Source organism: Nanorana parkeri, unplaced genomic scaffold (genome assembly GCF_000935625.1).
Source record: "Nanorana parkeri isolate BGI_ZX_2015 unplaced genomic scaffold, ASM93562v1 scaffold7, whole genome shotgun sequence".
NCBI classification, from domain to species: domain Eukaryota; kingdom Metazoa; phylum Chordata; class Amphibia; order Anura; family Dicroglossidae; genus Nanorana; species Nanorana parkeri.
Window position 1 is genome coordinate 1,071,084 of NW_017306275.1, and position 14,802 is coordinate 1,085,885.

Below are 14,802 nucleotides of genomic sequence, written 5' to 3' on the forward strand. Positions count from 1 at the left end.
TTTGTTGTTGCCCATCCCTCAGTGTGTTACTGCTTGGTGACGTCCCTACCATTCAGGATCTACGATCTGTTGCCTGTGTCCTTCAATGAACGGGAGAGAAAATAGGATTTTTGTACTCACCGTAAAATCCTTTTCTCTCCGTTCATTGAAGGACACAGGCCCCGCCCTCTTTATGGGGTGTACACTCCTAACTGCTTGTTACTAAACTGGAGACTTGTCAGCAGGTGGGGGGTTTGGCCACCGGCAGGGGCCGCCCCTAGGCTGTAATTGGTCTTTAGTTTTGTGCCTAGCGTCCTTCTCCTGCAGGTGGCGATATTACCCCTACCATTCAGGATCTACGATCTGTTGCCTGTGTCCTTCAATGAACGGAGAGAAAAGGATTTTACGGTGAGTACAAAAATCCTATTTTTCTGCTTTTAAGGTAACTAAAGCAGGTACCAATTCATATTACGTTCAAAAACAAGCTGATTTTTGCTTGTATACTGTTAGGAGAATCCTGTTGTTTTTAAAATGTCAAGATTGCATGTACGTGTCCACTAAATGTAGCAGAGCAATCCAGTGCCTGTGTTTTCTAGGTTCCATTCGCCCATACTGGTGACTCCATACTTACAGCTCATTACACCCTTTTATTCCAGGAGGCACATACATACAGTACATACATTATATCTTGCATACATTGGGGTAAATGTGAAAATGGAACTCCTCTGTTCTAGGAAAGGATTTTTAGTTGCCTTGTAGTATTTATCTAATTTGACTGTCATAATGAAAAGCTACATTCTCTGTCTCCACTGCTCTTGGGTTGAAAAGAGATGGGAGAAATGTGAGAAGGAAGCTTCCCATAAAGCACACTTCTTCATACAGCCCAACAGCAGGGAAGATCAACTACATTCAGAATCACAATTTAGCTGTTTCTTTGTACTATGTCTGGGGCTTATTCTCATCCATTTGTTCACTTTTTTAAAAATATTAGACAAAGGTGATATAAGACTAAAGATGGCCATGACCATGCAGTATAATTCATCCAAATAATTTTCATTGGTAGAACTGAGGAGTAATGCTTCCTTTGTGTAATGTGCCCATCTAGCTTCTATTGTGCACCAGTGTGTTCCAGAATAGGTTGGGACAAACATCCCCCATATGCACCCATCCTTTAATTCATTTTGTGTTTTACCAATTAATTTTTTACTTATTTGTTATATTCTTTTGCATTGCAGTCTGCATAGTGTTCGCTTAACAATAAATAAGTTAATCTGTATGATTTTTTAAATAGTTTTGACTGGTGCGCTGTCCCTAAAAAAAGAGGAGTTGTTCCATTTGAATGCTATGGCAGGATATCTGGAGTGTTATTTACAAATGACAAGTTTGAAGTGAGCACAAATAAACTGACTTTCTTAGATTTGGGATTAAAACTACAAGACAAAAATACACTTTTTACAAGAATATCAAACGGACAGGTGAGAAGCTAGTTATTTCTTATTTCTTAGTAACTACAGTATAAATTGTATTTCTTATTTGAATACTGCAGGTAACAACAAATGGTATAAAAAAAAACAATAATGCCTTTAGACCCATCAACAAATACTGTAATACAGCCACAATGATATACAGACCGTGTTCCTAAGCACTGAGGAATTAAGTTTCATTTAGAATGAAAGAGATCTATTTATGTTTGGGCTTGAGCAAGAATTTGAATATTCACTCATAAATTGTGCCGGGTTACCAAGAATGTATAACTGCCCATCTGTTTCTTTTTTTTGGTCTTTGTGTAAGATGGGTGCACCTGTGCCCAGGTATTGATCAACAAATGAAAACTAGCCCTGTACGGAGGTTCCATGGTCCAGCTAAGAATGAGTAGATCTAGATCATATTTGCATAAACATTTTGAAAATCATATTACAGGTCTGTCATGATCCAGTCAGGGCAGAGTTAATTTGGAATATCCATAACAACTTAAACAATACAGTTTTGAAGGAAGACCATTTTTGTTTTATTTGTATACCTTAACAGCAGAGACACTTTTAGATCTGACGCCAGTCTATGCTTCTACATGCCAATTAGCACAGCCTGGTCTCTGCAACAAATTTGTGTATTTCAATCCTTGAAGATTCTGGTTAATTTATTAACTCATAACTCCCATCCCATGCAGTGTGTACACTTTTTATGTTGATACTGGTTCAACTAGGTGTAAGCACCCATGTTTGGTCCGTACACATAGCAGAACAGCAGTTGAAACCATCACTTAAACTTTTAGATTCATCAAGGGGTTAACGCAATTCCACCTCCAAATTGCATCAGTAACAGAGCCCAGCATGCAACATTTAAATTCATTCTGAAATGCAATAAATGTAATTTTGAAAATGGTGCACCAATGCTGAAATATTTTTTTAGCATTGGTATATTGTTTCTATGTTTTATTGCTCCCCAGAATGTTTTTATATCTTGCATGCTGTGCTATGTTATTGATGCTGCAATCTGGTGGTGATGAAGAAATGCGTTACTTGCATCTATGGAGCATAGTCCACTATGGTTTACCTGTCTGACAGGCATGCTCATGACACGGCCTTCTTCTCCTGGTCTTGTTAAAGTAATGCTGTTAGGCAGGGAGGAGGGAGCTTTCCATGCTGTTGCTAGTACAAAAATCAGCTGAAAAGGCTTCCATTCCATTGCTAGGTAAAAATACATGACAATATTTTCTGCAGATAGTGGAAGTATTTTGGTGAAAAATATAATCACTGGTAAGGATATTTTATCATCCATTTAGGGTTGCTTGGTTACAGTTCAGCTTTAAACATTTTTAAAGATACATTAAAGTGTTACTAAAGGCATTCTCTGCATTAAGGTCAAAAACGTCCAGTACCTTTTAGACTTCTCGGTCCCCCCCATACTTGCCTATCCAGTGGGGCTTATCACCGCTGCCGGTCCCCACAGCGATCCTCCGTCCCAAACTTCCAGGTTCTAGGGGAGGAAACTGCGGGCAGAGGAGCCATGGGCTCTTCTGCCATCAAACTGCTGGGTGGGGAGGAGGGGCGTGGCCTGCCGCAGGGCTGTGTGTGTCTATGGATGGGGGGAAGGGAGCGTGGCGGGCCATTGAAGTGAATGGCACCGTAGCCATGCCCTTCGGCCGCACGGGATCACAATGCAAATTATGTCTGCGGTCCGGTGCGATCCAAATAGTGCTTGCCTTGCGATCCCACACGGCCAATCACATTGCGGCTGGAGGGCGTGGCTACGATGCCATTCACTTCAGTAGCCCGCCACGCCCCACAAAAAAGTGAGCCGGCCGCAATGCGAGGCAGTGCGTTCTGGCTAGAATCGGGCCGGGATGCACTGCATCTGGTGTGAATGGGCCATTAAGTGGAAGATGTGCTTCTATCTGAAAGTGTGGAAATCATCTAATATGGGTGATCAACAAGGTCTGATTGAGAAATGCTGGTGTAGGTGGAATATGGCATTTGACTAGAGGATAGTATGATGTTTTCTAGAGACTAGTAGTTCCAAATTATACTTTGAATATACAACACACAGCGTTAAATATCGATCAGTAATGGCAAATGTCAATCGTGTACAAAACGCCAATGTCATTGGCCTAAATTTAAACAGTTCTAAATATCATGAATAAATATATAACAATGTGTTGAGACCCCAATTAAAAAGGGGAACAAAAATATAGTGAAATAAGTAAGATGGATTTCAAAAGTCCCAAAACGTGAAACACATAAGTGCAAAAACGAAAATCCACTTCGCGACAGATTGTTCGTGCTCCTTACCCACCAGCCCCCACAGTCAAACACTTACCAGAAATGTTTGACTAGAACAGCAATCAATTAGAACTCCCAGTTCGTTTGACACAATCATCTACGATCTCCCAAACATCGATGGTAAGTCACAGATTCTCAATGTGCAGATGACAGCATTCCCGTATCATCACTCAATAAAATGAAGGAATCGCTCATTGTGCAGTATGAAAACATTTTATTGAATAACAAAAACAGCAAACTCGCATGCGAAAATCTCCGGCCGGCATTGGAACAGTTTCCTCCTCAGACTCCCATTGCCTCACAGGAACAACGTCAGTAGGGCCCGCCCGTGTTCCTGTAAGCCACTGGTTTGACATTTGCCATTACTGATCGATATTTAGCGTTTGTGTGTTGTATAGTCACTTTAATTTTGTTCATAGCAGCTCCTTATCAGTATATAGATTACCAGATCCTTAGCGCGGAATTCTATCCTATCAAATTATACAGTGGCTTTCCCAGAGGTTGAAGGGGAAGAGAGAATAGCTAAGCTTTTCCACTGATTAATAGAATTCCTGTTTAACCTCTTCAGTACTGGCCTGTATAATTACCTTAATTGAAAGACAATTTTACAGTGCTGTGACAGGTTACTATTATTTGGTCTTGCAACACTGTACCCAAATTAATTTAATATTTTTGTTTTATAAAGAAAACAAACATTTTTGTAAATAAACCTTTCAGAAAATACATAATGTTTGGGGGTTTGATGTAATTTTCAGGCTTAAAATGTGGATTATACTATGTAAGCAAAAAACTAAAAAAAAAGGTTTGGTCCTTTTAAGGGGTTAATAGACTAATTAGTGTGTTTCTTTTAAGTGGAATATGTGCTTCTACCTAAAAGTGTGGAAATCATCTAATATGGGTGATCAACATGGTCTGGTTAAGAAATACTGGCGTTTGTGGAATATGGCATTTGACTAGAGGATAGTATGACGTTTTCTAGAGACTAGTAGTTTCAATCTATACTTTCACAGTGGCTTTCCTAGAGGTTGAAGGGGAACAGAGAATAGCTAAGCTTTTCCACTGATTGTTTAATAGAATTCCTGTTTAACCTCTTCAGTACTGGCCTGTATAATTACCTTAATTAAAAGACAATTTCAAAGTGCTGTGACAGATTGAGTTACTATTATTTGGTCTATCAACACTGTACCCAAATGAATGTTATCTTTTTTTAAATAAAGACAACAAACATTTTCTAAATAAACCTTTACTTTCTGTCATAAAATATGTCAAATAAAAATGCCAGCACAGTACGAAGAACCCTAAAATTACCCTTTTTTAAGGTGATGAATTGCCGCAATGTTTGGGGAAATTAAGAAACATGCTGGTATTGAGGTGGTTAGGACTTTAGTAATGGTGCATCGTTAAGGGTCAGGCCATACACATAGGGAGAAGGAGGGTTAATATACAGGTTGCATACATCCAGAGTATGGAGATCAGGGGGTTAATGTGAAGGATAAGGTAGGTAAAGCAGTTAATATACAGGTCACCACAGAAGACAGGATGGATAGTGCAGTCCTAATTACAGCCTTTATGACTGCAATTTATTGGCTCAGTCCACCCAAAATCTAGATATGAAATGAAATATTTATGTATAGTTAAACCTGTTGAGCTGAGTCAGCCCAGGGCTTCTGTGTGTGTTTGATACTCCTGCTCTGTTCCTGTCCATGTCCATCGGGCATTTGAGTTTTCCCAGCAACCTTTCTGTTTTCGTTTCCCCGTTTTGTCTTATATTATAAAATCAATGGTATGTAAAATATTTGAAACATTTAATTTTTGTGGTTTTATTGTCTCTACCAGGAGCAGAGAGTAAAAATTGACCGAGAATTTGCAGTATGGTTAAAAAACTGCCATGAAAAATATGACAAACAAATAAAGTTTTCTGGCTTTAAAGGTATCATTACTCGTCAGGACATTTCTTCAAAACGCATGCAAACACCTTGGGCAGAATATAAGTCCATAGAATGGGATGGAATGACCTACAAAGTTGGACAGCTGGTAAGTTGTATTTTCATTGTCCAGGTTGTACACTTTTTTTTTGTTTTACCTTTTCCTTTTGTTAACTATTTTTCAAAAAAGTAAATGTTTTTTTGCAGTTTATCATAAAACCAAAGTGACGCTCTTAGTACAAAGAATGGTGAAGTTATAAATAAATAATTTAAAAAATGTTGACGTTTTTGCGTGGGGTGTTTTTTTTGTTTTGGCGAATACCTGGGAGTATCTTGCTCATTTTGGTTGAGAAAGCTATTTGTACGAGTGGTCATCTTCAGCATTAGAGAGCAGGTCTAGTGGAATGTAAATAACTTCTTTTAGCTATACTGTAACATTGTGCAGCAAATGGTGAGCTCTCTACTCCAGTCTGGAGGTGCAAGGCCTTACATATGGTTGAATGATTAGTCACTTTTTTGTATCTGTTTTCTTTTCTTTCACCCTTCTAGCTATACCATGACCTGGATGAACAATAACCTCCACATATATATTGGGGGCAATTCAGTAATGCATTTGTGACACATTTCTGGTGGTGTGTATGTAGTCGGAAGCCTTGAGCCAAATTCCTGAAAACTCTGCTACATTAATATTGTCAGTACTGAAGCTTGCAACAAATTCAAGGAGTTTTTTTTGGTCACATTTTACTGTATAGTGCTATTGTACCAACATCATAAAAAAAATAACCCCAGATCAGTGAAAGTGGAGATATATAGGTCCTCTTTCATGTTAAATTGTTGATTGTGTCACACATGTAATTATTGTAACTTTGAGACAATTGTGCAGCAAACTTTCAGGGATCTTCACAGAAGGGTGAAGAGTTTGGAGAATGCAGGAGAACTGAACAATCTAGGACAACATAGCTGATTTAGAGAAATTATCCAAATCGACTCACTTTCCAGTTCAGCTATGTTATCTGAGATTGTTCACTTCTCCTGCCTTCTCCAAACTCTTCACCCTTTTGTGAATAACCCTGTTTGTCTTTAAAGTGTATTTCCACTTCTGCAGTTAAATAATAGAGAGCCCCTCTATATGTAATAAATATATAAATGTGTTCCTTTTCACACAGCATACGTAAAATCATTTTTTTTTTAAGTATTTCTTTTTTATAGATGTGTGTAGCCGTCCTTTGGGGCTTCTCTGTACAATTGCAAAGTGACGGATAACTCTAGCTGTCCTTTCATTAACATACAATGCTTCTAGATCTTTAACCCTTTGTTAGGACAGACAGTGTTCAAATCTAGTTTACAGCTGATGATGATATCTGCCAGCACAGTACAGACAAGGTTAATTAAGTTATAGATTAAGCCCCCACCCACTTTGAATTCTAGAGGAAAGTTCCGTTTACAGAAGATCTTTTCTTTCAGTAATTTGTAAGCGGCGATTTTTAATTTTTAAGGTATGCTATGTGAATGAGAATACGTAACATATATAAAAAAGGTGCTATCCCATTGTGTCTGTAAAAGTGGAAATGCATTTTAAGCTCCCCTGGAACTAATATTTGATGCATTTTCATTACTCTCCCAATTCCTCCAAATAGCTTCCCTGCCTGTAAAACTTTGCAGAGGAGAGGCTTGCAACAGTTCTTTTAGAACTGCAACAGATTCATATACATCTTACCCACGCATATATGAAAAGTTTCTCCATTTGTTGCACTACCGGGAGACAGATTTGGAAAGAGTACCTATGACATCCTCTTATGCTAGATGTAACTGCGCTAAAATATCTGGTCTCCTATGTTTGACTATAATGCCACTAGCCATAACTGAAATGAAACCCCCCCGCAGTTGTTTGAGTCTTAGATCAGTACTAGTGGGGAGAGGGGATTCTGGGTTCTCTCTCAAGCATGATTTGTATTTTAAAAGGAATTGTCAAATCAAAGATGCAAGCTCCATCAGTATGGTACTGGGAAAGTGAGGAGGCACATTATCTTATTGTGTGAGTCTGTACTATGATCTGTAGGGTTTTTGGTTTTATTTTTGCTAAATATGCAAACTACATCATTTTGTTTTTGCTGTACAATTAGCCTTTTTTCCTTCCCATTGCAGGTAAAAACTGTCAAAACTCAGCCAATAATGTATGGAAGTATTTTAAAGTTTCTCCTTTATGGAAACCATGATGGGGATGTTTATGCTACAGGAGGGGAAGTTCTTATTGCTTTGGTAAGTATTTTACAGAATTGCTAACTGGATCCATGTACAGATCACTGAAGCCGAGCAATAAGCTATTGATGTGCAATCTGCACTTTAATAGCTTATTTAGAGTGGAAAGGTGACACTAGGGGACCCCCATTATCACCTTAAAGAGGACCTGTCACTGCCAATATGCTATCACATGGAAGGCTTGTAAGCCCCCTATGTGATGGCAATTAAAGTAAAGTAAAAAAAAAACAGTTTTAAAAATAATATTAAATAAATGTAAAAATAATGAAAAAAAATGTTAAAGGCCCCCGTGAGCATGCATGTCTTCATGTAAACCTGCATCAGGTGCGCCTATGTATGTAAATGACAATCGCGCTACACGTTGGGTGTCGAGCTATAAATGATAGTCCACAGACGCACTGCAGAAAACAATCTTTCCAGACTGTCTGGTGAGCATACAAACATATAGAATGTACATGGAGTGAATGAAGTCCACACGATAAACAAAAAGCAAACGAAAGTCCAGTGTATAACAATAGCGAATGAGTAAAAGAAACTGCAGAGGGTAGTCCACCACAATGAATGAGATCTTCAGGTGTGCAGTAACTATGAAGTTAGAGCTGAAACTTTCACCTCCACCCAGTTGAAATAAATGGACAGGTACTCACCTGAAGAAATTAAAAAGAATAAAATATAGAAGTTGGCAAATTGATCCTCCGAGGACCGCGGACATCGATATCATGTTAAGAGGTAATGTGTGTTGTGACCTGCTCTGTGGGTCCATTCCTTCAGGTGAGCACCTGTCCATCATTTATTCCCACTGGGTGGATGTGAAAGTTTCAGCTATAACTTCGTAGTTACTGCACACCTGAAGATCTAATTAATTGTGGTGGACTACCCTCTGCAGTTTCTTTTACTCATTCGCTATTGTTATACACTGGACTTTTGTTTGCATTGTTTATCGTGTGGACTTTGTGTACATTTTATATGTTTGTATGCTCCCCTGACAGTCTGGACAGATTGTTTTCTGCAGGGTGTCTGTGCACAATCATTTATAGCTCGGCACATCATTGTTGTATTAATTTTAGATATACATGTTGTATCCTTAGTGCTCAGTGCTTATTCACTTTTTGCCAGTGGTGCTGATTGCTTTTTGTTCTTTTTACATGTTTCGTATCGCTGCGCATGCCTGAGTGAGAGCAATAATTCTAGAGCCAAAATTTACACGTATCTCTAAACTGATGACCTGTGGGGGCTTTTAAAGTATCATCTGGACTTTTTGGGGTGCTGAATTTTGTTGCAGTTTCACACAATTTTTATCCTGGGCATGTTGAGTATCTATTTACTTGTTGTAACCTCATCTTTTATATTTTAAAAAATTAAAGGGGTTTTATATAGTGTTTTGGGGCACTAAATTTAACTTTGGTGCAGTTTTCACTAAATTTGGGTTTGATAATAAGTTGCACTAATGTCTTGCAACAAAAAAATCTGCAGCTGCCAACATTTTACTCTACAGGGTCTTGGCTTTCAGAAAACATATCATGTTTGGGGGTTTGATGTAATTTTCAGGCCAAAAATGTGGATTATAACATGTGGCAAAAAAACTAAAAAAATATATTGGTCCTTAAGGGGTTAATAGAATGATTTGTGTGCTTCTACCTAAAAGTGTGGAAATCATCTAATATGGGTGATCAACATGGTCTGGTTAAGAAATACTGGCGTTTGTGGAATATGGCATTTGACTAGAGGATAGTATGACGTTTTCTAGAGACTAGTAGTTTCAATCTATACTTTCACAGTGGCTTTCCTAGAGGTTGAAGGGGAACAGAGAATAGCTAAGCTTTTCCACTGATTGTTTAATAGAATTCCTGTTTAACCTCTTCAGTACTGGCCTGTATAATTACCTTAATTAAAAGACAATTTCAAAGTGCTGTGACAGATTGAGTTACTATTATTTGGTCTATCAACACTGTACCCAAATGAATGTTATCTTTTTTTAATAAAGAAAACAAAATTTTGTAAATAAACCTTTACTTTCTGTCATAAAATATGTCAAATAAAAATGCCAGCACAGTACGAAGAACCCCAAAATGACCCCTTTTTCTCTCCCGTTCATTGAAGGACACAGGGAACAGATCGGATATCATGTACTGTAGGGTAATATCGCCACCTGCAGGAGAAGGACGCTAGGCACAAAACTAAAAACCAATTACAGCCTGGGGCGGCCCCTGCCGGTGGCCAAAGCCCCCACCTGCTGACAAGTCTCCAGTTTTTTGCCTAGCGCCAGTAAGGAGCTAAGAATTTTTTCTCGGGTATTCTTACCTGCTTAGTCAGACAGGTGCTGTAGGGGGGTCGTCTGCCTGCGGGAGGACAATTGCTGGGGACAACCGCGGTGGGGGCGGTGCCTGCTGGGGACTCCCTAATTACCTGTGGCTCTGTATTGCCGGGGCATGGACAGTGGGGACGGACTGGCCGCAGTGCCCTGTGAGGGCTGCGGCCTCGCTTCAGGGACCTCTCCCACGTCGCCTCTTTGCGCAGCCTGTGCTTTTGCGCCCGTTTCCTAGTCTCCCTTGATGCCTGCGGGTTCTTTGGGTTGGATGAGGAAGGCGGAGGCTGTGGTGCGTACGATGTACTCGGTTTCCGGGGGCTCTGTTGCGCCCCGTGTTGGCTTTAGCCCTGGTCTCCCAGACTTTGACCTAGTGGGCAAAGAGGCTGCGTCAGGGTCTTGTGGAAGAAAACGTGTCTCCTGCTTATGTCGACCTGGCGGAGCAGTTGGTGCAGGGTCTGCAATACCTGTATAATTCAGCCTTGGATGCGGCACCTTTGGTTTCCAAACTGTCTGTGTCGGCGGTTACTCTTCGACGACTCCTCTGGCTTAAATGCTGGTCGGCCGACCAGGCTTCCAAGAAGGCCCTGACGGAGCTCCCCTTTACGGGGGATCGTCTGTTCGGTACTACCTTGGATGAGATCATTAAGGATCTGACGGGCGGTAAGAGTACCTTCCTGCCTCAGTCGAAAAAACCTAGGGACCAGCGGCGGAGGCCTGGTCCTTCCTTTTCCGCTTACAAGCGGCTTTTTCGTCCACCTCCGCCCTCTGAGAAGGGCGGGAAGTTCATCAAGCCGCCGCCTTCCCAGGCCGCCAAGCGGCCCTGGCAGCCCAGGAACGCCAAGCCACAGGGTAAGCCCCCCCACGGCATGAAGGCCTGCCCCCATCCCGGGATTCCAGGGTGGGGGGACGTCTTTGGCTCTTTGCGGGCCGCTGGCTATCCCGCGTTTCCGACACCTGGGTGCGGGAATTGGTGTCTTCGGGCTACAAAATCGAGTTCTTCGCTTCCAACATCCGTCTCCCTCCACATCGCCTGGCGGACCTTCATGGCGTGGTGGTGGGTCTTTTGTCCCAAGGGGTGGTGGGGGACGACCATTACCAGTTAGTCGCTCTGCCCTTTGGTCTGGCGTCAGCGCCTCGGGTGTTCACCAAGGTGTTGGCCCCGATTCTGGCCCTGTTGCGTTGTCAGGGGATCTCGGTGGTGGGGTACCTGGACGACCTCCTGCTGAAGGTGGAGTCACATTCCTCTCTGGTGGCGGATCTGGCGATCACCGTTCGGTCGTTGGAGGAGTTCCGCTGGCTCCTGAACTTCCAGAAGTCTTGCCTGGTGCCTGCCACTCGATTGGAGTATCTGGGGTTGATTCTGGACTCCGCCTCGGCCCGGGTTTTCCTGCCCCCCGAGAAGCTTCTGAAGCTTCGCTCGCATGTGGCGCTGTTACAGGTGCGTCGGTGGTCGATGATCCGCTTTTGCATGCAGGTCCTGGGCCTCATGGGGGCTTCCTTCGAAGCAGTGCCTTACGCTCAGCATCACACGCGGGTTCTGCAGAGGACCATCTTATCGCTGAGGGACAAGTCCCCCTCGTCACTGGACCAGGCGGTTCAGGAGGCGAGGGCCTCCCTGGTCTGGTGGCTTCAGTCCCCGTCTCTGGTGTTGGGCAAGTCCTTCCTTCCCATTCACTGGACGGTGGTCACCACGGATGCCAGCCTGTTGGGCTGGGGGGGGCGTCCTGGACGTTTGGACGACTCAGGGCCGTTGGTCCTTGGAGGAGTCTCGGCTCTCGATCAACGTGCTGGAACTTTGGGCGATCTGCCTCTCCCTTCTTCAATGGACGGTCCGGGTTCAGTCGGACAACGCCACGGCCGTGGCTTACGTCAACCATCAGGGCGGCATAAGAAGTGTGGCTGCGGCTCGGGAAGTGGAAAGCATTCTATCTTGGGCGGAGGAGCATGTTCCGGCTCTCTCCGCCGTGTACATTCCAGGGGTGGAAAATTGGCAGGCCGACTATCTCAGTCGCCAGTCGGTGGATCCGGGGGAATGGATGCTACATCCGGAGGTGTTTCATCAACTTTGCCTTCGCTGGGGGTTCCCGGACGTGGATCTCCTGGCGTCTCGCCTCAATCGGCGGGTCGATCGGTTCGTGGCCAGGACCCAGGATCCTTGGGCGGATACCCTGGTGGCGCTGTGGGATTGCTACGGTCTACTTTACGCGTTCCCTCCACTGTATCTGTTGCCGCGTCTTCTTCGCAGGATCGCAGTAGAAGGCGTCCCGGTCATCCTCGTGGCTCCGGATTGGCCGAGGAGGGCGGGGTACGCAGATGTGGTTCGGTTGGTGGCGGACGTCCCCTGGCGCCTGCCGCTTTGTCCAGATCTTCTATCTCGGGGTCCGGTGTTCCATCCGTCTTTATCGTCGCTGGCTTTGACGGCGTGGCTGTTGAGAGCCAGGTGTTGAGGGATCGTGGTCTCTCGGATGCGGTTATTTCTACGATGTTGCGGGCTCGCTAGCGCGTGTCCCGAAGGATTTACCATCGAACATGGAAGGCTTATTTTGTCTGGTGTGAGTAGGTTGGATTTCCGCCTCTTTTGTTTTCCGTTTCCAGGATCCTCGCTTTTTTTGCAGCGTGGTGTGGATCAAGGTTTGGCCTTGAGTACGATCAAGGACCAGGTTTCGGCTTTGACTGTCCTTTTTCAGTGGCCGATAGCCTCCAACGCGTTCGTTCGCACTTTTGTGCAGGGGGTTACACGTATTGTTCCTCCTGTTCGCTCCCCGTTGCCGCCATGGGATTTGAATTGGTGCTCTGTGTTGCAGGAGTCTCCCTTTGAGCCCCTGCGTGAAATTCCAATTCTGACTCTGTCTCAAATGGTGGCCTTTTTGGTGGCAGTCACCTCAGTCCGCAGGGTTTCGGAATTGGCGGCCCTCTCTTGCTGGTCCTGCATCGGGACAAGGTGGTTCTACGGCCTCGGCCGTCTTTTTTGCCGAAGGTGGTTTCGGCTTTCCATCTCAATGAGGACATTGTCCTGCCTTCCTTGTGTCCGCAGCCTGTCCACAGGAAGGAGAAGGCGCTGCACTGTCTAGATGTGGTCCGCGCCATCCGTGTTTATCTGAGTGCTACGGCTTCGTTTCGGGAATTGGATTCCCTGTTTGTCGTTGCAGATGGTCCTCAGAAGGGCCGGGCTGCCTCGTCGGCCACCATCTCTCGATGGATTCGCGACACGGTCTCTCAGGCGTAAGCTATTAAGGGGCGTGAGCCTCCTTTTTCTGTTACGGCCCATTCTACAAGGGCTGTTGGGGCATCCTGGGCTTTTCGTCATGGTGCATCCGTTTCTCAGGTCTGTAAGGCCGCGACTTGGTCTTCTGTTCACACCTTTACCAAGTTCTATAAGGTGGATGTTTTTGGCATCTGCGGATGCTGGTTTGCAAAGTGTGCAAAGTGTTACAGGCGGGTGCAAGGCTGGGTGCAAAGTGTTACAGGCGGCCGTTTGAGGGGATTTTTTTGTTCAGTTGGGTTTGTTGTTTCTGTTGGCCCACCCCTCTTTTTTGGTACTGCTCTGTGACGTCCCTACAGTACATGTACAATGAACGGGAGAGAAAATAGGATTTTGGTACTCACCGTAAAACCCTTTTCTCTCAGTTCATTGAAGGACACAGGGCCCGCCCCTCTGTGTGGGTGTGTACTCCTTTACTGCTTGTTGCTAACTGGAGACTTGTCAGCAGGTGGGGGGTTTGGCCACCGGCAGGGGCCGCCCCAGGCTGTAATTGGTCTTTAGTTTTGTGCCTAGCGTCCTTCTCCTGCAGGTGGCGATATTACCCTACAGTACATGATCTCCGATCTGTTCCCTGTGTCCTTCAATGAACGGAGAGAAAAGGATTTTACGGTGAGTACCAAAATCCTATTTTGAGGTGATGTATTGCCGCAATGTTTGTGGAAATGAAGAAACATGCTGGTATTGAGATGGTTAATACAAGGCCTTTAGTAATGGTGCATCGTTAAGGGTCATGCCATACACATAGGGAGAAGGAGGATTAATGTACAGGAGGGTTAATGTTGCATACATGGAGAGTATGGAGATGAGGGGGTTAATGTGAAAGATAAGGGAGGTGAAGTAGTTAAAGGAGAACTATGGGATTAAGGCTCCCGTTACCCTAAGGAGAACTATGGGGAAAAGCCTTAACCCCATAGTTCTCCTTTAACTACTTCACCTCCCTTTATCTTTCACATTAAAAGTTGGGGTTAAAATTAGCATCCTCCCGTCACCCTAGGCTCAGTATACCGCGAGCTGTAGCTTGCGGTATACTAAGACGCCGCAGCTGAAGCGGATCCCGACAATTATGTCTGGATCCGCCCAGCTACGTGACTGACAGCTGGCTCTGCCTACCTAGAGGCAGAGCCACCTGTACCCACCCCGTCCGTTCCGCCAGTCAGCGCTATCGGAGCGGGGAGTGGGGAATCCAGGCCCTCCCCTGTCACGGCAGAGACAGGGGAGGGGCTCACCTCCCGATATACTAAGCCTATCTGTGACAGTCTCATTGTCACAGGTCGGCTAGAACTATGAGGT

General features: G+C 44.0%; 1 protein-coding gene across 1 annotated transcript in view; it reads left to right on the top strand.

Annotated features, from left to right (window-relative positions):
- The window catches only part of SMCHD1 (structural maintenance of chromosomes flexible hinge domain containing 1), a 124,538-nt gene that overhangs the window by 27,964 nt on the left and 81,772 nt on the right, over nucleotides 1–14,802 (top strand). Inside the window, exons 12-14 of the mRNA XM_018553353.1 lie at nucleotides 1,271–1,454; nucleotides 5,595–5,792; nucleotides 7,829–7,942. Of these exons, the coding sequence (XP_018408855.1) occupies nucleotides 1,271–1,454; nucleotides 5,595–5,792; nucleotides 7,829–7,942 (496 nt within the window). The remainder of the gene's footprint in view (nucleotides 1–1,270; nucleotides 1,455–5,594; nucleotides 5,793–7,828; nucleotides 7,943–14,802) is intronic.